The 22,299-nt window shown below is 37.6% G+C and overlaps 1 protein-coding gene across 4 annotated transcripts; it reads left to right on the top strand.

Moving 5' to 3' along the window:
• The first annotated feature begins 153 nt into the window (after positions 1-153).
• slc6a1l (solute carrier family 6 member 1, like) lies at positions 154-21,683 on the top strand. Of its 4 annotated transcripts, XM_042224181.1 has the most exons (16): positions 154-1,302; positions 1,856-7,424; positions 9,433-9,792; positions 9,896-10,027; positions 10,672-10,772; positions 12,283-12,392; positions 12,503-12,635; positions 14,911-15,045; positions 15,130-15,233; positions 15,332-15,456; positions 16,276-16,388; positions 16,529-16,660; positions 16,974-17,076; positions 17,366-17,466; positions 18,694-18,861; positions 19,338-21,683. In XM_042224181.1, exons 3-16 carry the CDS (start codon positions 9,552-9,554, stop codon positions 19,431-19,433), a joined length of 1,794 nt encoding a protein of 597 aa, XP_042080115.1. In that variant the 5' UTR covers positions 154-1,302; positions 1,856-7,424; positions 9,433-9,551; the 3' UTR covers positions 19,434-21,683. The 4 variants fall into 4 exon arrangements, with proteins under 4 accessions (XP_042080115.1, XP_005930344.1, XP_005930343.1 ...); XM_005930282.3 differs by having other exon boundaries at positions 154-7,420; XM_005930281.3 differs by having other exon boundaries at positions 154-7,424.
• The last annotated feature ends 616 nt before the right edge of the window (positions 21,684-22,299 follow it).

Genomic DNA, 22,299 nt, shown 5'->3' with positions numbered 1-22,299 from the left:
TTTGCATTTCTTCCAAGAACATTGCAACTTGTTCTCTAATATGTGCCTTGCTCTTATTGTTGCCTCTCGGTGGTTCTAATCTTGTAGATGATTGTTCCATATTTTTATCAATGCACTGTATATTGACAGATCTGTGCTTATATTAGAAGCAGAGGATCCCTGAGGCCGAATATACAACTATAGGTTTGCAAGTGTGCAGGACTTCCTGTATTTATAATTAGTTCATCCACCCACAGGGCTTTACATAATAAGCCACTACCCCACTGTGACACTGAGCCAGAGCCACTGTAATGGAAAACCTAAATCCCATGCCATGGGTGCCAAGAAATGACCAGATCATACCCCCTACACCCCCACCCCTCGCCCTTCAAACACACACACACACGCTCGCACACACATGTCAAAACAAATACAAAATCAACAAGGTAAAAGGCTGGGAGGTCTTTAACAGATGATATGGAAACATGTCACACTTTAAAACACCCTTTAACCAAAGCGAATCTCTGCCTCAGAAACATAGTTTCCTATTTCCATAACATTATATACAGGACAGAACTAGAAGGACGTTAATTCAGTGTATGAATCAAGCTCCAAAAACATTTCCCATTGGACTTTTCTTTTGTGCTGATTGATAAATGTTGACAACTAAAACTAAAACTCGTTTCCAAATTTCATAAAATGAAAGGGAACCAAGTTGAAAAAAAAGAAAACGATTTTCAAGTGGAATGCACCTGTAAGATTTCCTGAGAAAATTCCTGCACCTATTTCCCATTTTCCTAGCAAAATCTAAAGGAATAAAGGATGGCTTAAGACTTTTGCGCAGCACTGTGTACAGGATTTTAAAAGCAGCTCTGTCTTAAGTGGTTCATCCTGTCAAGATAGCCTCCATGTAAGTGTTAGTTTCAGACCCCTTTAAAAGAACCATTGGCCTCTGTCCGGTCCTGGGCCCCTTTCCAAGAAGCATCTTAAGACAGAGATTGTAAATCCATTTTATGAAATAATCACAGATTAATGAGTAGTTCGCGTCATATATGGCTAAGAGCATCTCCAAAAGGTCAATAACCCTCAGGATTCACTGTGAACTACAGAATTCATTTAGGGTTTTTATCTCTTTATAGCCAAGGAAAGTACTTCGGCAAGGAGACATCATTTGAAAGCAGAGTTCGAGTAATAAAAGTATTTTGGCCATCAGACTGCTACATAGCTGAAGAAAGGAATTAGGACAGGACCCTGGAGTATCTACACTCCAAGCTGACTGATGATGGAGACTTTGGACGAGACTCTCTGAACATCCAGGATAAGGTGAAGATGGAAAGGAGGAGAAAGGTTTCACGAATGATGGTCTGAAAGTAAGAATGACAGAATAGTAATGAGTTTTAAAAAACAGGGATCAGAGAAAGTTTAGCTCTGGGAAGGCGGGCAAGATCATCTTTGGATCAGAGTAGTGAGGATGAAATTAGTAATGAGGGGAGTGTGACACTGTGAAAGAGCTAATGAGTGTAAGAAAAGCACAGCAGGAATAAAGGTAAATGTGAATTAACAGATCTTCTTTACTGAACTTCATTGCAACAACATCTGCAACATTACTAATAACATTACTAGCATGGGAAAGAATCGTTATAGGTTAATTATTAATATAACATCCGTGCGTTTTAATTGCATATAATTAGCCTGATGAAACCAAATAGAATAGATTGATTTCATAATTGATTGAATTGAATAGCTTTGCGCTACTTTGGTTTTGGTGATAGCCTTAAAGTCTTTTTATAAGGCATGTTGCTTGCTTAGCTGAAATTGACAACATTTAAAACACAAAACTGACTGTTAAAAAAAAGTTTTGTTTCTAACTCTACAGAATTTAGCAACTGGGGATTGGCTGCTCCTGCGAGGGCCTCAAACGACCACTCCTCCTCTGCATAGCGAGTCCCTGGAACGACCGGCTCATGTCGATCTTTGGGACCGACTGAGGCACGGCCACCCCTCATGCAACTTCTAGGATTCATGCGTTTTATTGTTATTCCCCCAGATTTATTCACATGAAGTGAAACAAAATTACTGATTAAGGACAACAACAACAACACACATCAAGAGAAATATATATATATATACAAAAACAACAATATTTATAGTGTAGTATGAAAAAGAAAATGACTAATGTAAATACAAAAATCAAATAAGAAAGGAAAGGCAGTTTCCAAGCATCAGAGTTGTATGCAGTGGATAGTGTAAACGTTATTTGTGGCTGGGGGCAGCAGAGGTTACAGAGGATCACTACAGTTTAACAGTCTTACAGTCCTCCGTCTGGTGGGTATGCTCTTGATGCATTGCAGCCTCCTGCCCAAGCGGAGGGTGGCAAACAGTGTGTGCTGGCTGAATAGATCCTTTCATTTCCAGGAGGATCTTTTCCTGCATCTGCTGATGAAATGTCTTGAGCATCTTCAAAAAAAACCCCTTCTTCATAGGGTTTTTCTGAATCACTCTTACCTATCTTCACCTACTCTCATCTATGGGCATGAGCGCTGAGTAGTGACTGAAAAGAACCAGTGGTAATAAGCTTCCTCTGAAAGCTAGCTGGGCTCAGTCTTACAATAGGGTGAGGAGCTCCGCCGTTTGAGAGGGGCTCAGAGTACAGCCACTACTCCTCAACATTGGTTCGGCCACCTGAATAGATGTCTCCTAGGCCCCTCCTGAATGAGGGATGTCCTACCAGGAGTAGACCCCGGGTGGAGGTAGCCACGAGAAAATCAGTAGATGGATCTAAAACGCTTCCTTCTAAATACACATGACATTTTCGAGATGGATGACTTTTTCAGTTGCACATGCATCATTATGTGTCACATTTATAGCTGTCACTCTCTGCCAGTGTATCTTCACTGATGTTTAATGATGCTGTTGATTGCTAGCTTTGTTCAGAAAAAAAAGACAGAAAGAAAGAATGAAAATAATCTCTGGCTATCATTCTCAAGATAAAGGCCACACATCATGCATCACGGTGGTAGATTTCTAACAGAATGAGCTGAGGTTTTTAAGGCTCTTTACTTCTTTAGGGCTTATATGGTACATGATGATCAGTAATGCAAGGTCAAAAGCATTTGAGACACTTACAAAGATAAAAATGACTACGCTGTAATGGAGGAATAAAATTAAAATGAGGCTGTGATATATCTCCATGGGGGACAACACACTTTTTAGTGAGGACTGTGAAACTGTACTGCATTCTGGTATCAAGAAAACTGTAAATGCAGACGTGTCATTGGCCTCCTTCACTTCTCTTATCTGAAGTTCTCTTTCACACAGTTTTTCTTCCTGACTCCAGGAATGGAAGGCTCTTCCTCTGTGTCTTACAGTCATTTTCTCTTTTCTTTGTATCTTTTCATCTCACTCTCCTCTTATCTACCAGGCACGGCTGCAATATATCAGCTTTTCCATTTTTATCTCACTATCTTTTCACTCTGCCTCCCAACTCGTATCTATACCTTTTCTCCTCTTTCGTCGCAGAGATTGCTCTGCCCCTAGCTCGCTCAACTTTCATCTTTTCACCCTTTCCTTCTCATTAACACAATCATGCTCTCTCTGATGTGCACCTCGCCCAGCGTTTGTCCTTAACCCGTGGAAATTTATGCGCCATGCATCGTCTTGCTGCAATTCTGGATGAAAATGTTAGTAATATTAGCCTCCCATCTATGCATGCCAATCGCCTCTGGGTGTCCCTTGCTTTATAATAACCCCCGCATCGATTCACAGACCACGGCACGTGCTGAGAATTAAAGGCAGATTGCAAGGAGGCCTCAAAGACAGCATTTTTTCCCCTTAAACTGTTATTGAGAAATGTTTTTCATATAACTGAGCTGAACTGAAACATGCAAATCTACTACTTTGATGATATAATGGTTCAGCACTTGAGTTGCAGTGGTTGAAATTGCCTCATGCTGCATACAAAAAATATGAAAGGATAAACTGTATATAGATTGTCTTATTACTATTTTGAACACTTTTATTGGGGCTTATTTTACTTCACCAACTTTGCCGTTGGTTTTTGTTAACATGCCTTTTATTAGGATAGAATATGTGCTAATATGTGGATGTGAGTAATGTATAATGTGTTGTTATTTGACACCAAGCAATGATGTAATGTAATACAAATGGAATACACATACCACTGCCATTTACTAACAGTAAATTGTAATATATAATACATATATAATAATAAGTAATATATTCAATTCAATTCAGTTTTAATTATATTGCTCCAATTCACAACAGTCACCTCAAGGTGCTTTATATTATAAGATAAAGACCCTGCAATATTACAAAGAAAACCCAAATATCAAATGGTGCCCTATGAGCAAGAAGTTAGTGACAGTTTGAAGAAAAAACTTTCTTCTTTAAAAAATAAATAAATAAATAAATAAATAAACTCCTTTAACAAGAAGAAACCTCAGGCAGAATCAGGCAGGGAGGGGCAACTATCTGCTGTGACTGGTTGGGGGTGAGAGAAAAGGGAAGAGAACAATCTCAGAGTGATGCTGAAAAGCATATTTTTAATGATATTGCACAAACCAGTGAGTAACACTATGCACAACATTTGAGTGTCCCTCCTTAAACTGGACAGTAAGCACATAAATAATGTAGCATGTGCTAATTAGCACACAGCTCAAAGTACAGCTGAAGCAAACGGGAATGTGCTTAGCTTCACTGTTAACTAGTCCCGCATGCTGACATGCCAACGTATGCTAGTTAGCACAAAACCCCTAAAGTAATTGAAATAAATATAAATAAACTTAGTTTTACTGGAGTATGGTCATGAATGTACTTTTTACACAAAAATGATTTTAACCCGTAGCCTTCGAGATTGACCGCATCATAGTGGGGGTGATGAAGGTGATGTTCCATTTCAAAGACTCCTTCAAATGCAGCCTTCTTTTCCTGAACTTCAAAGGATACATGATGGCACCACTTGGATTTATAATCAGCACCAATCCATGCGTCCATTAGAGTTTCATTTCAAAGTGAACTAATTCTGATATTTCACTATGAACCAAAGCTGGGAACTTTGTTTCCAAAGGCCTGATTTCTCAGGTTTGTTATGTGTGAGTCATTACTTTGCTTTACTTTCCTGCAATGAAATAATGCTGAGTCATCACAGAGACAACCACTTAAACAGAATAAATCAGACATCCTTTATCTATTGACCCCACAGGATTTACTGCAACAGAACGCTGTCTAAAGAAAGTTTTCAATTTACAGAGTTTAACTTTTTTTGAAACAGCACACATGATTTATTTTTGAATTGTATATGAGCCATTTATCAGCTTTTTGAGAAACAGTTTGTCGCTACGGGCACTCATTAAGTGGTGACAGGAGCAGTGCTCATACATACAAATGACTTTACCATTGAAGTTTATCTAAACATGCAGAGTCAGCAAATGTCTAAAGTACCCTACTCGATATGGCTGCTGTTAAAAGATTATAGATTTCCCATAATGTAAATAAAACGCATAAATATTTGAAGATGCTCAACAGCAGCTATAAGACTACTGCACTGAACTGCATTTGTACTTGTGTTTCAGAAAGCTGACAAGGACCACTGCGGCACTTTCATGGTGATAAACTGTACTTTTAGGCAGCGTGATAATCTCTGCAAAACGTTAACTTCTCCCTTTATGATTATGAAGTGTTTCCTCTGTGTTTTGCAACCTTCTCTGCCCTTTTCCTCATTGTGTCATTTAAAAAGAATGCTGACATTTATTTTATTACGAAAAAGTGAGTCTAAAATTAATCAAATTGTAAAATAATCCTAACAACAAGCCCTTTTAAAAATGTATTCACTTATTTTGATATTCAGCCTCTGTTGTCAACACAATCGCTCTCAATTATCTTTGGCAATAAATGCCCTGGAATTATAATCAGGCTGCACTGATCATGGGGACGCTGTAAACAGATTGATGAAAACCAGCTTTGACAACTCCAATCCACCCAGTTATCATCATGTGGCCACATGGGCAATAAACCACAGCGGAGATTACGCTGAATCTGTTCTTGATGGGAACAACTCACTATGGGTGTAATTAAGGCTTAATATGATCTAATCTCTCACTTTTGAAACCCTGAGTCTATCAGCGATCCTGATCCACCAGCAAACCATTGGGCATTGTGGGAATGTTCATTAGTCACTGTAATTGGCTGGTGATAGAATATCTGGACCAGATATTAAAGCCAGGAGGTTACCTGCCAGGAGAAACAAGAAATTCACGTCTCTTATCTAATTCCATTATTAATAACGGCAACAATGTTTTACTGTCACTTGAGTAATTAAAAATACAGTGTGGATAACATCACTCGATCATTATTGTAGCCTTTTTGTGCACTTTTGCGGACTTCCTTTTCCAATAAGAACAAGGCAGTATAGGTAGTAGATCCTAAAAAGCATGAAAAGAGTCTCATTTATATGTATTTAAAGAAGACTCACAATGTGACACGCTCTTGCTGGAATGAGCAGCTGACCTTAATATATATCATTACCAATTTTATGACTCTCTACTTGTGCTTGTAAGCGGTTTATTTAAGATTCATTGTGAGGATGAGCTTTAATAGCAGAATGTGAATTTGTGAACGTGCCTTGGGTTGCTGCTTTACTTAAAGGTACACTCAAAAATTGTTTTACTCCCATGTTTTACTGAAGCAGCAAGCATGTGATGCTGTGTATTTTCATACACACGTCCCTTTTGGTTATCCTATTAAGTAACAATGGTCATTTTTCAAACTGGCTGCAGAAATGAAACTGATTTTATACACCCCCTGTGTCCTATAACCCCTTCAAGCGAGGACATTGCAGATGGATATTAGGTCACTTTCTGCATCAGTGTGGTCAGAGTCTGATACTGGCATGACCACATTTGTGATCATACTTTTCCAGGGTCTCTGCCAGCAACCATTGCTGGATTCATTTTCCAAAACTCCATGAGCTCTTTCACTGATCAGGCACTTCTCTGTTGGGAAATACCATGGTAACGGCGCTGGCAAGAGCTGACCTTGGCCATCATAACAAACACATATGCATAATGCACAAACACACACTCTGCTGCTGCTGCTGCTGCTGCTGCTAGAGTTCCCCACCAGAGCTAGGCAATTGACATACTGTATCCCCCATGGCCACGGGGCCTCACTAGTCAGAAGTGAACAGTAATCAAAGTAGACACACAGGTCGAACTTTATTATCAACCACTCGATACCAGCTGCAAGTCCTCCAACAGACAGCACACAGGAAAGAACAATTTGGATTTTCAGACACAGGGCATGGAGGATTGGTTTGAAGCTTTTCAACTTGATCCTTTTGGATGTTGAACTGAAGTTTCAGAACTTTAAGACCGCAAGTGTGGCACACTGAAGCTGATGACCTGACAAAGGACGTGGAAATCTCGTAGGTAGGACGGGATTCATTCCCTCTCTTTCACACTTTGTTTTTCACCGTTTGTCACTGAATCATGAAAATGGCAAGATAAACAAGCTAAACTGCACTTTTTTAATGGCTGATTTTGTAGCTGCTGGGAAATGCTAAACCTTTGTGCTAATGCACACCAAAGAAGCTGGCATCTAAAAGGCCTGTACTGTCAAAAAAAAAAAAAAGAACAAAAAATCTTTGAGATTAAATGGATAACATCCTCAAAGGGAATGTCTGATATTTTTATATTATTCCTTTGCCTTTGAAAAAACACTTGTTCTCACCTAGACAACTAGTTGAAAGTGAATATCTGATCATTTCATGGTGTTCTGCCCACTGAAATCTGATTAAATTACATAGTGTGGAACATGGTACATTTCACAGCATGAATATTTTTTGTATCCATATTGATTATATAACATTTTGCTTGTTTTAATTTTTAAAAGACCCAACTGCTTGTTTTTTAATCTGAACATGTCACTACGTGTACTTTTATGATATTTAGTACATGTTTATGAAAGGTTTCCTCAACATCATCAAAGGCTAGAATATAAATGAGGCACCTATGAACTATGGCTTTCCATTATGTTAGTTAAAGTACTATGAAAAAGACAGAAAACATTAACTCCAATAAGCAGTGTCACATCACTGAGAAACTACAGTAAAATGACCTGGAAGAAACAAATCAGAGTTGAGCAGAGAATGTCTTGTTTTTCCAGGAAATATACCATTAAACAGTGCTGTAATGTTAATAACCTCCAGCAATTGGCATAAAACAATTTGGACATTTTCTGGGCCAATCAATATTTGCAAGCATGAAACAACTTACACCCAGTGCTTAGATTAACCTTACCATAAAATGCTATTCAGGCATGAAGAGATCATTCCACAGCCAGTAAATGAAAAATTATTACCACTCTATCAAAAAAAGGAGGTAATATTCTTTGGGCAGACAATGTGTGACCAGCACCGGCAGGTGTAGATAACAGTAGGAATTTCTTGAAATTGTCATCATTTTGGTATTTCGGTGACCCAACGTGAACTTGACTCTGGTGGACTAGAAAGAAAGGTGCAGCAGGTTTGTTGGTAGTGATAAGAACATGTAGTTCAGTCATCTGGGTGCTCTAATAAGGCCAGTGGTGCTTTTTTGTGGCTTGAGTTGGTATACCCAAGTATAGCACCTAGATCAAACTCTTTAAAAATTATGCTTGTGCAAGTTATTTTAATATACATTTTAATATTTAATCTATTATATATTATTGGGTGCTTCAGTTATTTATTTATTGCAAATGTATTAGACCACCACCCAGGGTAAGATTTATCCTTAAGCTGCCATAAATATACATTATTGGTAAACTATATATTTATTTGTGTTTCTGCAATGACTAACCCACTGCTATGTGCAAAATCACAAAATGTTAGTTTTAATGCTAAAATATAATTATTGTTGTTATCTGTGAATTCTCAAATGTGCTATTTTATAAAAAGGCAGAAGAGAGTAAAGCACTTTTTTTTTTTGGTTTAGGATGTGAAATTACAGTTATTTATTTGCATTCCTGAAGAGAAAAATTAGTTTTAGCAATTAAATGTTCCTACTACTACTACTACTCCTAGGGATCTATGGATTAAAGTTAAAGCAAAGCAAGTCTGCTGTCCGTCTACAGAAGGCCTCTGTGAGCCTCGATCCTTCTAAGAATGCCGGGTTTGGTTTTTGTCCTTTTTTCGAATTCATATTTTCTGGAACTACAGATGTTTCTCAGTAATTTATGTGACAGCCATTAGCATTCGTTTTCAGAGGCAGTTGCCCAAGTTCATAAAAGGGCTCTAAAAGACTATAAAACTGTTTCAGTGGCAATAAATTGTGAATTGAGTGGTATTTCCCTCCACTAAAATATATGCACCACAAAGCCACAAATATTTGTATTAAATAATAACAACAGCAACAAACTTCTTCTTCTCTACTTTCATTTTCAAACTTTACATGCGTCCAGTGTCAGCGCATCATCCTGAATCCATCCAACTGAGATCCAAACGCAGTGTGAGGCACTCAACCGCAGAGACACTACAGAAAGGTGGCTTTCTGACCCCATTGGTCCACAGTGGTCCCATAATGGGGAAGACTGGGCAAAGTACAGTGGACTTGAACTCCCCTTCAGAGGTCAAACAAGCAGTTCCCTTTGAGGAGCTGGATCGTGTGGCGCCCCCTGCAGATAATAAGAAGAATGTGGAAGAGCCTCCTGACAGGGGAAGCTGGAAGGGCAAGTTTGATTTCCTCCTCTCATGTGTTGGATATGCCATCGGTTTAGGAAATGTGTGGAGGTTTCCCTATTTGTGTGGCAAAAATGGTGGAGGTAAGAGCTATGCAATTTATTAGAACTTCAGAGTTTTTCTAATTCCTGTATACAAGCTCTTACCAAATATATTTTGTTTGTCTGTTTGATGTGTTTGTATCAGGGGCCTTCCTGATCCCATACTTTATGACACTGGTCTTTGCTGGGATACCACTTTTCTTCCTGGAAACAGCTCTGGGACAGTTCACTTCAGTTGGAGGACTTGGGGTGTGGAGACTAATCCCTATGATGAAGGGTAATGTATAAAGAAAAATATGGATTTACATTTCATTGTGTACATTTAGAATTCACCCATGTATATTCCGAGTAAGGATTATGAGCATCGTAAAAGCTATATACATCAGAAATCGGGGTTATTTTAGTGACTGAACTTGTTCCCATTCTGTGAGACCTTAATTACCTGTACAGGAACTTCCAGTGTCTTATTCTTTCCTGCTCCTTTCCATATTATTATTATTATTATTATTATTATTATTATTATTATTGTTGTTGTTGTTGTTGTTATCCACAATTATTTTTGACATCTTGCTAAATGCTCTCCTGTTTGGGGATAGCAATAACACCATTGCCCCGACACTAAAATAACTCGAGTGAAGCACTTCATTGCAGATCCTCAGGCAGCAGAGAGAGCAACAATGCCAGTGAGCGTGATGCAAAGCCAAAAGCAACTGAGCATTAGAAACAGCACAATGACAACTCTGCCAATAATAAAGATGATGATGACCATGTTAGTTTTTCTCTGTCACGCAACATCATTTTTAAAATTAGTAACTTGTGTATCTTTCCCCTCTTCCTTTCTTTTCATTACATACAACCTTGCATGTTAGCTGACCTGTAAAACATTGTATTGTGCAACACTGACACTTGTTCTCGCTTCAGGAGTTGGTCTGGCTGCAGTTGTTTTGTCCTTCTGGCTCAACATCTACTACATTATCATCATTGCTTGGGCGCTCTACTACTTATTCAACTCTTTTGGTTCGGTATGTTACATAATCAGTAGCAAACCTGCAACACAGAAAAGAAGTTGTAAACACTGTCATACATGCTAAGTTGAGTCAACCTGTGCTTGTCTTTGAATCCAGCATTTATGTAGCAACTTCATTAGTCTTCAAGAACTATCTTTGTCATTGACTTTGTCTATTTGGTATCAAGTGAGCACAGTCTACAAATTTTGGAACAATTTTAGAACAAAATTCCTCAATATAAAACAGCCAAGACTTTGAATATCTCATTGTCTTTAGTCCATAATATCATCAAAAGATTCACAGAATCTGGAGAAATCTCTGTGTGCAAGAGATAAGATCAAAAATCAGCATGAGTACATGTTAGCTTTGTGCCTTCAGGAAGCACAGCATTAAAAACCGGCATCATTATGTCATAGACGCAACATCCTCCGCACTAACGAGCAGAGGGAGCATCTGGCTTGTTATTAGCACTCAGTTCCTAAGCACGCATCTTGCCAGGCTTTTGGACTGGGCTGATATTGCCAAAGCCAATTAGGAATAGGGAGCTTGCTACAAAGGCACTGTCAGTGCTAAAGGATATATGCAGGTTACAGTACAACATAAACTCCCATAACGATGAGCAAAATAAAAACAAAATATGATTTACGAGATTATATTTCTGTTTTAGTTACATTTTACACAGTCCCCCAACTCTTTTGGAATTAGGGTTGTTGGTCTTCATCAGCAGAAAAAGCTGTAAAACTTATTAAAATAAGAAAAGATAAAAAATAAAATAAAAATGTAAAAGTTTAAGTTTATACCCTGTTTCACATTTTCCAGAGCCATCCCGTGGGCCAGACTGGAGTCTTTACCAGGCTAATTCTTGCCCCCGGGCCTTATATTTGACACCTTTTCCTCCATTTATTTTAAAAGTTGCTGTAGGTCCAATACGAAACCTGCTAATTTATACTAATCTTATAGTATGTTGGACTCAGTTTTCTTTTATCCCATTTTCCAGACATACTTTTGCCACCTCGTCCATAAGTAAGGTTATTTAGGATTTGTTTACCATCTTTCTCAGTGTGCAGTGGTTTTCTTTCTCTGCATTATCATTCTGCTTTGGTATTTCTCTGCATGACTGGCTGCCTTTAAGAAGCCCGATGGCAGAAATGTAAAGACTTTGCAGGCATGAGTTTCTTGTACTGGGAAAACTACGAAGCAGGAAAAAAAGGGTTGTCATTGTTGTTCAGTGTTTTTAGCTGAAGGTCAAAAACAGACTGAGTTCATTAAATGTCATTTTCACTGTTGGGTGGTTTGCCTTTCTGTCTCTGTCGTTGTTTCTTTTGTTTGGGAAAGTCTTTGTGGTGCTGTCTGTGTCTCAATGAGACATGTTTTTTTTTTAAATTTACAAAGTTTTGTGTTAACTCTGAAGGTTTTTTGTATTGGGATACAGGTAATATATTTTGCAACAGTGAGTTTGCAGTTTTGATGATTTTTCCTCCTAGAACCTGTTTTTGTTCATGCATACTGTATGCTGTGTATGCAGGAGCTGCCTTGGCAAAGCTGTGATAACCCCTGGAACACGGAAAAATGTTTTTCCAACTACAGTCTGACAGACACCACCAACATGACCAGCGCTGTCACCGAGTTTTGGGAGTAAGTTAATATGAGATATTCTGCACGAGAATGTATAGAGAGGTATATCTGGAAGCTCTTGGTGCTTATCTCCGTCTGGATTCAAAGAATGCCTGTGTGTGTTTCTGAAGGCGTAACATGCACCAGCTGTCTAATGGCCTGGAGGAACCAGGAGAGCTACGCTGGCCCTTAGTGGGCACTCTTGGGCTGGCGTGGGTTCTTGTCTACTTCTCAATCTGGAAAGGAGTTGAATGGACGGGAAAGGTGAGTCTCTCTGCCCCCGTTTCTGTTAATTCTCTTCTTTTGTGTTGTTTAGGCTTTGTGTTTTCATCAGTCTCAGACCACTCGGTTTACACTGGCCTGTATTTTTATCAGCACCTCTTTCTGCCTCCCACTCCCTTAATATTAAAGCTTTAATCATGAAAACATGACCAGACGTCGAGCTTTTTATGATGTAAACCTCATGTTGTTGTTGTTGCCCGAGTAAGTGAGTGAAACCTAATAAAAGGAAACATGAATTCAGAGATATTAAAAGTTGAACATTTGTATTTTTTTAGGACTACTAGCTGCAGCAGGCTATAAAGTTGGTGCGTTCAGCATATTTGAGAGTCAGATGCAACCAGTGGCATGGAAATAACAAAAAAATCTTCATTTTTTTCTTATCTGACTGAAGCACCGATCAGTTGAAAATTATGTTTAATTTTCAGTTTTTGTTTAAATGTATTTAAATCTTTCATGATTTCCTGACTCTTCTCTTAAATCATCTCTCTGTTTGAGTGCACCCTCTTTCATTACTAAAGTTTTATGTATCTGAATATAAAAGCTAACCTGGTCCGTGGCACATCATAAAATTATTTTAATAAAACTTAAAAGGAACAACAATGCTGCATATATTACAAAGTGTCATTATTTATGCCATTTTTGTTTTATATTATATAATGATGCAGAAGCTGTGTGTGAAAAAGTGCACCCTCACTCACTCTCTCCATAGGAATTAAGAGGGTAAGTAGAAGCCAGGTGCTGCTAATCACATTCAACTGATTAATCATCAGCAAGTTTGTGCAAGCTTTTTCATGAGTGCAAAACATTCATGACAGTTGCCAGTCTTCCCAGGAGCAAATTCAACCCAAGGTCAGATGGTGCAATTGCAGACAAACTGCATAAAAAACCAAGAGCTACATCTTAGCCTTAGTTAACATTTTAAATGTTAAAATTCATAACAGTACAATTAGAATAAATGACTGAAAAAGTTATGGCAGTACGGCTTAGTTACATCTAAACAAACTACAGGATTTCTGGAACAGATGAGACCAGTGTGGAGATGTTTGGCCACAATACCCAGTGCCATGCTTGGCAAAAACCAAACAAGCATATCAGCACAAACACCTCATACCAGCTGTCGAGGACAGTAGTGGAAGGTTGCACCTACATTTTGAGTTGACCGTGAACTCATTTGTATAGCAAAATACTCTAGCATCAAATGCAAAACCATATGATAGCTAAAGGTTAGTCGAAAACGGAGTAGTTGATCCCGAGCACAGCAGCATATTTACAACAGAATGTTTGATGTAAAGAAATCAAGGTAATTCAGTGCCCAAGTCAAAGTCCAGACTTCAACCTGATTGAAGAGACTTTAAGAGAGCTGGGAGAAAATTCCTTCACAATGATCTGAGAGACTGAAAAGTCATACAGAAAACCATCACTTCATGTTATTTCTGCTAAAGACATCTCTATGAGCTACTGAATCACTGGGTGCACTGTTTTTCACACACTGCTTCTGCATTTTGGTTTAGTTTTTGTTAAATAAATAATGATATATTAAATTGCATTTAATATAGAACCTGCTAAGAACCAAATCATTGTTTAGGATGTCCTGATATCTTAAACCTAAGAACCGAGAGACAGTATTTTCTTCCAGTTTCAGATGTTTGCATCCGCTGTCATTTTTCTGTGCACATCCAATCTCTCTTTTACCATTTTATTCAAATTGAAATAGAAATAGCTTCAAAATGCAAGATTTGACTACTGCTGGACAATTTAGAGGTGATAGAAAAATCTTCACTTTGCCTACTACCTGGGATTTCAAATTACAGCAAGTAAAGTATATGAGCAGAAACACATTTACACATTCACCGCCAGGGATAATTGGATTTTAATGTGCGGCATCTGAGAGCAGTGAGAAAAATGAATTCCCCAAAGGCCCTGGCCTTGATGGACATTACCAATTAAGGATAATCATCATGCACAAGAACTATGGGACACATCCTACAGATCTTTTGGCAAAGAGAAACGATGGAAATATTTCAGTAGTTCCCTTTTCTGTACACTGTTTTGCATCTCTTTTGATGTAATTATTTAGAGCAAATAGCATGTTTGCAATTTTGATAATTTGAAAAGCAAAGCCATCTCAATATCTTAACAGAAATGTGTTTAAAAATATGCAAACAGCATACTCAGTCCTATAAAATGTTTTGGACTTTTCAACATTTTTAATTCTCTTTCATTTAAATAATTAAAAATAAATCATTCTGTCTTTCAGGTAGTGTATTTCTCAGCCACCTATCCCTACTTCATGCTGTTCATCCTGTTCTTCAGGGGGGTCACACTCCCTGGAGCCATAGATGGGATTCTCTTCTACATTACTCCAGACTTCAATAAGCTCGTCCGATCTGAGGTTCATAGTTTGCACAAATCCACATCTAATCACCCACGCGTCTTAACAAACAAACACCAGTAATTACACTATGTTGTCTCACAGGTGTGGCTGGATGCAGCAACTCAAATCTTCTTTTCATACGGACTGGGCCTGGGATCGCTCATCGCATTGGGAAGCTACAACTCTTACAACAACGATGTCTACAAGTAGGAGCAGGAAATCCAAAGTGTTGTAGAATCCTCTTTTGTAGACGATGCACAGACAATGATGCTCTTTTCTTCTCTGACTGATGTTTTCTCTTTAGGGATGCAGTCATAGTATGCTGCATCAACTCTTGCACCAGCATGTTTGCTGGATTTGTCATCTTCTCCATCGTAGGCTTCATGTCCTACATCACGAAGAAACCCGTGCACGAACTGGCAGCTTCAGGTGAAAGTCATATTTTATAACTTATAAGAAATTGTTCATTATTCACATTTGATTACTTCTGGATTAAATATTTTTAATGTACATATTAGAAGCAATATGAAGTTTGAAACTAAAAAACATTTTAAAAATAATAATATAATATTGCATACAGACACAGGCCATCGGTGGTCAAAGAGAGAAAAATATTTGATGTGGTTTTACTAAATTAAGCACAAATTGCTACTATGTGCAGGTTTAAAATAATTATTCTCACTAATCAGATGGTAGGGTCAGAATTTAGCATAAACAACATGAAAGCACAGATTCATCGTGCTTTGCATCAACAGTTCCAGATAAATGCTATTTGTAATATTTTCTTGGCACACATTAGGTCTCTTAGTAACTCCTTAGTACCAGCTGAGCATGTTTAAACGGCACAGCCTTCCTGAGTACTGTTTCTGACCATTTCCATCTATTTATGACCTCAGCCGTCTTCTGATGGCTGCTTGCAACAGGATTATGTGCCATGTTATGAAGTTTGAATCACCATCTCAAATGACCTCTGTAGTTACCAGATCTCAATCCAGTTGATTGGTCCAAGTTGGTGCAATCAACAAATCTGCACCAACTGTCTGATGCAATCAAGTCAGTAAGGACCAAAATCTGTGAGGATGTTTCCAGAACCTTATTGAATCTATGCCAGGAAGGATTAAAGTAATTCTAAAGGCAAAAAGAGGTCAAAATAGGTATTAACGATGTGTATCTAATATAGTAATTCATATAATGTTATAAGTTAAAGCATTTATAATTTTAATAATTTGTCTCGTTTGCAATTTTTAGGTCCAGGGCTGGCATTTTTAGCGTATCCTCAGGCAGTCACACAGCTTCCCATGTCCTCGCTATGGGCCATCCTGTTCTTCTCCATGCTCATGATGTTGGGCCTGGACAGTCAGGTACCGTCAATCCAGATGTTGTAATAGAGATATTACAACTGATTAATTGGTGATTGCTATAAGTTTATAGATGAACTAAACTAAGATACTGGTGCTCTCTTATAATAACAAACCACATTCTTCACGTCATCGTGTTTTAGTTCTGCACAGTAGAGGGCTTCATCACAGCTCTGATGGATGAATATCCCATGGTTTTGCGAAAGAGGAAGAAGGTCTTCATCCTCATTGTCTGCTTCATCTCCTTCATCGTCGGCTTCTCTAACATCACGCAGGTGCTGCATGAACTCTGCATTAAGTCACTATAAAATGAACACAGTAAAGAGGGTTTTAACCATCCAAAGAATGCGTGTAAACCTGTTTAATATTATAAGAGGACGGTCTTGAAACCCAGCTCGTGTGAACTCTTGCGCATTTTTCCGACACAAGGGAAAAGAGCTCTTGCATTATGCATAATGACAAAACGATCTCACAACAACCTGCGGTGTACTCTCATCATGTATATTTTATTCAATGAAGAGAGGGATGGTAATATTTGGTCTCTAAAGTAGTTATGCGTGTTCCTGTATGTGTGATGAAATCTCCTAGGGTGGTCTCTATGTGTTCAAGCTGTTTGATTACTACTCCGCCAGTGGGATGTGTCTGCTCTTCCTCGTCTTCTTTGAAACCATTTCCATATCCTGGTTTTATGGTAGGAAATCCATTTTCTTTTCACTAAAAAAAAGAAGAATTAAAGCAAATATTGCAACTTGAAATTAAATGTAACCACATTGGTAATAATTTGAGTCATTCTGGACGAAATGTAACAATGACTCCAGCATTTAAATTTCCTACTTAGCTGTTCAACAGGAAATTACATCTATAAATCTCTGCCATCTTGGCTTCCCTTTCCCACCCCCACCATTATGGCTTTGTTCTGGCAGTCGCTCTCTCCTCATTAACACTAACACTCCCTTTGCCCTCCTCTCTTTATGCCGCAGGAGCCGAAAGATTTTATAAGAACATCGAGGACATGATCGGCTATCGGCCATGTGGCTGGTGGAAGCTTTGCTGGATGATCTTCACACCTCTAATTTGCTTGGTAGGAGAAAACTGATTATGGATTTGACCTCTATGACCTTCACCTAGAGGTGCTTAATTCTTTAAATTTGTAATTTTCAGTCAGGCTTTGTTCTTCTGCCAGGAAATCTAGGGATCCATCAAGCTAAAGCACTGGCCTTAGGTAGAGAATTGATCTAATTTGTATTCTAATTTGTATTTGACCTCATGGACGGTCAGGTCCTTTGGGAAATCTTGCAAAGTTAGTCCTGTATTGAAAAAGAACACTGAGGGAAATTTGGAAGAAATTGCAAACTAGACAATGCTTTGATAATCTGATTGTCTAAGAATAAGCAGAATGTTATTTTAACCAGGAACACTGTTGGATAGTTTGTCTGTTGTCGCATGTGGTCTAAAAGAAAAGCTAATGACAATTAACCTCGACTGGACTGTTAGCATGCTAACTCATGCAAGTCAATAAAGTACACATTGTACTTGGTGAACAGAGGTATTTCAGCAGGTATTTTTGTGTGGGTTAGCATGCTAGTATTTTGCTCAAAGCATGGCTATGTCTAATGATGCAAAACCCCATCAATCTACAGTATGTGCAAAAATCAATGCTTGTTTCTATATATTTCACATCTAAGGAGCTAGACCTTAGTGCCACTTTTGAAAGTATTTCAAGTTTAATCTCAAAATGTAAACTCGTATATAAAAAAGTGCTTTTGTTGTTTGTTTTTTTCTTACATATATTTGCTTCCGTTGCGCATCCATGTTTTCTGAACATCTGTTTTGGATTTTGGCTTTAATTTTCACTCTTCTTCAGTTCAGTCCTTGTACCTGATCATTTTCAGAGGAATTCAAGTTTTGTTGTTGCTTGTTAAGACATTTAACACTGACTCATTAAAAAATAAAGTTACACCTGACAGGGAGCGAAACAAAAGGCGTCCAACATCCAAAGAAGAGCTTTGAATGTCCTTGAGAACTAATCCTGAAGACTACTTAAAGAAAGTCACCAAATACTTACCTTTACATCGTTAGACTATTTTTTATTTTTATTTTTTACCTTATTTGCTGTATATCTATGTATGTTTGCACGTGTTGAATAAACTCCTGCAACCATCTCCCATTTTCCTAGCAAAGTCTTGGCTCAAGACGTTTGGACAAAACTGCTAAGCACAAGTTTCCTGGCTCATCTAGACCCTCAGGTTATGAATAATTACTGCACTGGAGTATATTGATATATGAATATTATAATTTTATTTTGTAGGGAGTGTTTACCTTTAGTGCCATTGAGATGACTCCTCTCACCTTGGGGAAGTATGTGTACCCCCTGTGGGGCCAAGCGATTGGCTGGCTCATGGCAATGTCCTCCATGGTACTCATCCCAGGCTATGTTATCTACATGTTCTGCAGCACCAAAGGCAGCATCAAACAGGTACAAACATCTTACACAACTCTCTCAGATTCTGATTTTAATCATCTCAGGCTAAAAGAAAATTATGCAATAAAGTGTTGAAAAGAGAATATACAGGTAACACATAAGATTAAAAATGGAAAAAGTCCTGGAAGGCTGAAGTTCATCTCTTATAAAGACTGTAGTTATTCAGGTAGAACAGAATTGATGGTTTTTGCTCAAGGCCGAGATTATTATTCTGGTTTTAGGCAGGAAAGTATATTTTTGAAGACGTGCACTGCTTGTGACAGTAAATATTTACAAAGCAGCTTTACGTCTCCGCTGCTGATTCCTGTGAGATATTTGTAACTTCGGGCTAAAAAACATATTTTGTTAACTTTTTACATTATTCATGTGTGAATGTGAGTACAATTTCAGCCAATACTCTCACCCGGGTTCAAATCATAATCATTTAATCGTATTGTGATGTAATAGTTGTTGTTTTTTTACATGTCCAGCGTTGGCGAAGGATGACAACTGCCCAGGAGGATGAAAGGCGATCAGGGCAGAATGAATTCACACACACAGACAGCGTGGGTGAAGCACTTGTCTAAACCTGATTGTCCAAGCTAAATAAATCTGTCTGCCAGGACTTAATGTAGTTAATATTGGAAGTTAACAATTTGATGGATGGATGGATGGATGAATGGATGCAGTAAATCTCTGGACTACAGTGTCTAACCATCCTTCAACTTGAGTTGAAGTAAATAAAGAAGATGAATAAGTATTTTTGACATAGATATTGTTTCAGTAAAAGTTATGGCAAGCAAGTGAATGATACAGGTCACAATAAACCTGTATACAAAGCCCATATGTACAATAAACCATCATGAATGTAAATCCACATGCTCTTCATAAATTGCAGCACAATGAAGGCCTTTGTTTATAACGTTACTGCAAATTTAATGAATAATGTTGTACTGCGAAATGGAACTGTTAAAACTGGTAAAACTCGATTTCAAGTATAAAACTCTATTAATGGGGAACCCCAATATTTCATTTAAAGAACCAACCAGTTACTGTGATGTAGTTATTCTCAGCAACACAGTATTGCTTCAGTTGTCTGTAGGTCACATTTATCTGACCAAGACCTAAAATGAAAAGTAATATTTCTCATGATAATCTTTACAATAAATAAGGAAATCTACACGTTATTTACCATATGCTGTTTTTCAGTTAACACAGTTTTGAAATACCTGTTTTTAGTTTTTAATTATGTATATTGAAGTTAAGTATGTATATTGAAGAGTTTGATTAAAATATTAGAGAACTGTAAATATAATTGTTTTGTTATATTTATGCACTGTCTATAAAACGTGGATGTAGGTCCAAGAACTGAGAAGTGAAGCCAATGTGGAAGTGCCTTAAACTTAAATTCATCCACCTGACCAGCAGGGGGCGACTACTCTGGTTGCCAGAAGAAGTTTGATTGTTTAATCTTTATTATAACATTACCCTGTTATTCAAGTAAACACTTTACTAATGGGTTTATGGTTTTAACCACTAGTTTTATGTCTTGCTTAATACAAGATAGTGTTTATTTTGTATATAATGGTCAGATTTAGAGTAAAACAGATGGTAAAATAGGGTGATGTCAAAAATGCAGAGGCGGAAGTCAATAAACTAGTGGGTTGGATACATCCATATTTTATAAACAGTCTATGTTTGTATTAAGTGTATTTTTAAACTATGAAACTTTTCATGATAAATGTTTTCAAACTCTGTTTTATAAGGTGAATGTGAAAACCAAGCATCTTAAAAAAGAAAAGTAAAAGAAAAGACACTTTTTTCATCACCAAAATTTTGTTTGGTTTTTAAAAGCTTCATTAAGCTTAATTTTATCAATACATAAAAAAAACACGTAATGTTTGTAAAACTTAAAATGACTGAATATAGTGAAGCAAGGTTTTCTTTGGACTGCAACTTTATGATCTGTATTAAAGATATACCCTGATATTGCTTCAGTGTTCATGTTAATAAAATGTATACCATTGGCACTTGGGATGTCAATTCTTCATTTCTCATCAGCTAGTTAGAAGTCAGTAACTTCAGTATATACAGCTGTGGTCAAAACTTTACATATACTCCTCACAGTCATCAATGTTATTGTAATTTGACTTTATTTCCAGGGTGTATAGATTTTATCTTCTTATCTCTCAATTTTGCCTAAATAAAAATGATTTCCTTGATAACAATCATAGAACTGACCAACCAAGGACAAAATTCTGGAATGGCTTTCCCAATTCCCCAACATCAACCCTATTGAAAATGCTTGTACTATGCTTAAAAGCTCGGTTCATACCAGGAAATGAATCCATTTAAATGAACTCTACCAATTCTACCAAAATGACTGGTCAAATAGCTTGTTGATGGTTACCAAAGCATGCACTGTGAAAGGGTAGCAGATTTAGAGAAAATCCAAAATAAATGTAAATTTGTGCACAGAGCTTTTATTTACAAGAACATTAAATATGCTGTCTGAGCCCCATATTACCATGACATCCATGCCTGTGAGGAGTATATGTAAACTTCTGATCACTTTATGAAGGTAACTACAACTATATTTGCCTTTTCTCCTAAAATGACTTTTTTCTAAAAATGTCACCAACGTGTCTTTTTAACATGGCATTAATTCAAAACAAAAGACCAGCTCAACTTTTCAGTGTTTTACTTTTGTCTCCTGCACGGATTCGTGTTCTGAAATAGAAATGAGAAAATGCAAATAGACATTCTTTGCTACACATCGGCAGGTTCAATGTGCTGCGGTATTGCCCAGCTAAGCAATTCCTGAAAGTTCTTTACACTGTGACACTAAGGAAGGTGCTACGATGCAATACCTCCAGCACTGGCACCAGTCATGATTTCTGGTGTTACTTACAGTACAGCATTGCTTTATTTTCTGTATTTCCATGCATGGACATGCTAGTCCACGCGATTTGTAAATTTGCAACAGATATACTCAGATCAAAACTTTTGTGACAAAAACAGAATAATTTATAATGATAAAAATGTCTTCTTTTGCTGTCTCTCGGTGTATAAAAACAATGAGGTATTCTTACCCACTCCCACTCATGTTGAGCGTAGTTGCAAGTTTGACAAACCAGCTGACTCCTGTTGGCTCTTTTTTGCTCTCCCCCATAATCAATGTACATATCTTGCTATTTTGCTGCTGTTCTCATACTGTGATATCAACCACTGTTCTACTCACTATCTCTTCCTTGGCAGGTAGTTTACTTTTTCAGAGAAAACACCTGCTTGCTACTGAAAACAATAAGACTCACTAATAAAGATAAGTTCCACATGGTGACATAAAACTGAAGTCAAACTTACAGTATGTGGATTTACTACTAGAAGCAAACACCTCACATAAAAGCAGTGTTATGATTCATTGTTCCATGTATTCTTTAGCTATTGTATTAC

This window comes from Haplochromis burtoni, unplaced genomic scaffold, assembly GCF_018398535.1.
Source record: "Haplochromis burtoni strain Fernald_Lab_line unplaced genomic scaffold, NCSU_Asbu1 Contig_131, whole genome shotgun sequence".
Lineage (NCBI taxonomy): Eukaryota > Metazoa > Chordata > Actinopteri > Cichliformes > Cichlidae > Haplochromis > Haplochromis burtoni.
Note: the sequence above shows the minus strand (reverse complement) of the source record. Positions and strands in the feature narration are given on the sequence as shown.

What these genes read in the sequence shown, in the direction of transcription:
- slc6a1l (XM_042224180.1), top strand. Translation starts at nt 9,423, where the DNA reads ATGCGTCCAGTGTCAGCGCATCATCCTGAATCCATCCAACTGAGATCC. An exon ending in ACTAATCCCTATGATGAAGG is followed by an intron (nt 10,028 to 10,671) that starts GTAATGTATAAA and finishes TTCTCGCTTCAG; the next exon opens with GAGTTGGTCTGGCTGCAGTT. An exon ending in TGTTGGGCCTGGACAGTCAG is followed by an intron (nt 16,389 to 16,528) that starts GTACCGTCAATC and finishes ATCGTGTTTTAG; the next exon opens with TTCTGCACAGTAGAGGGCTT.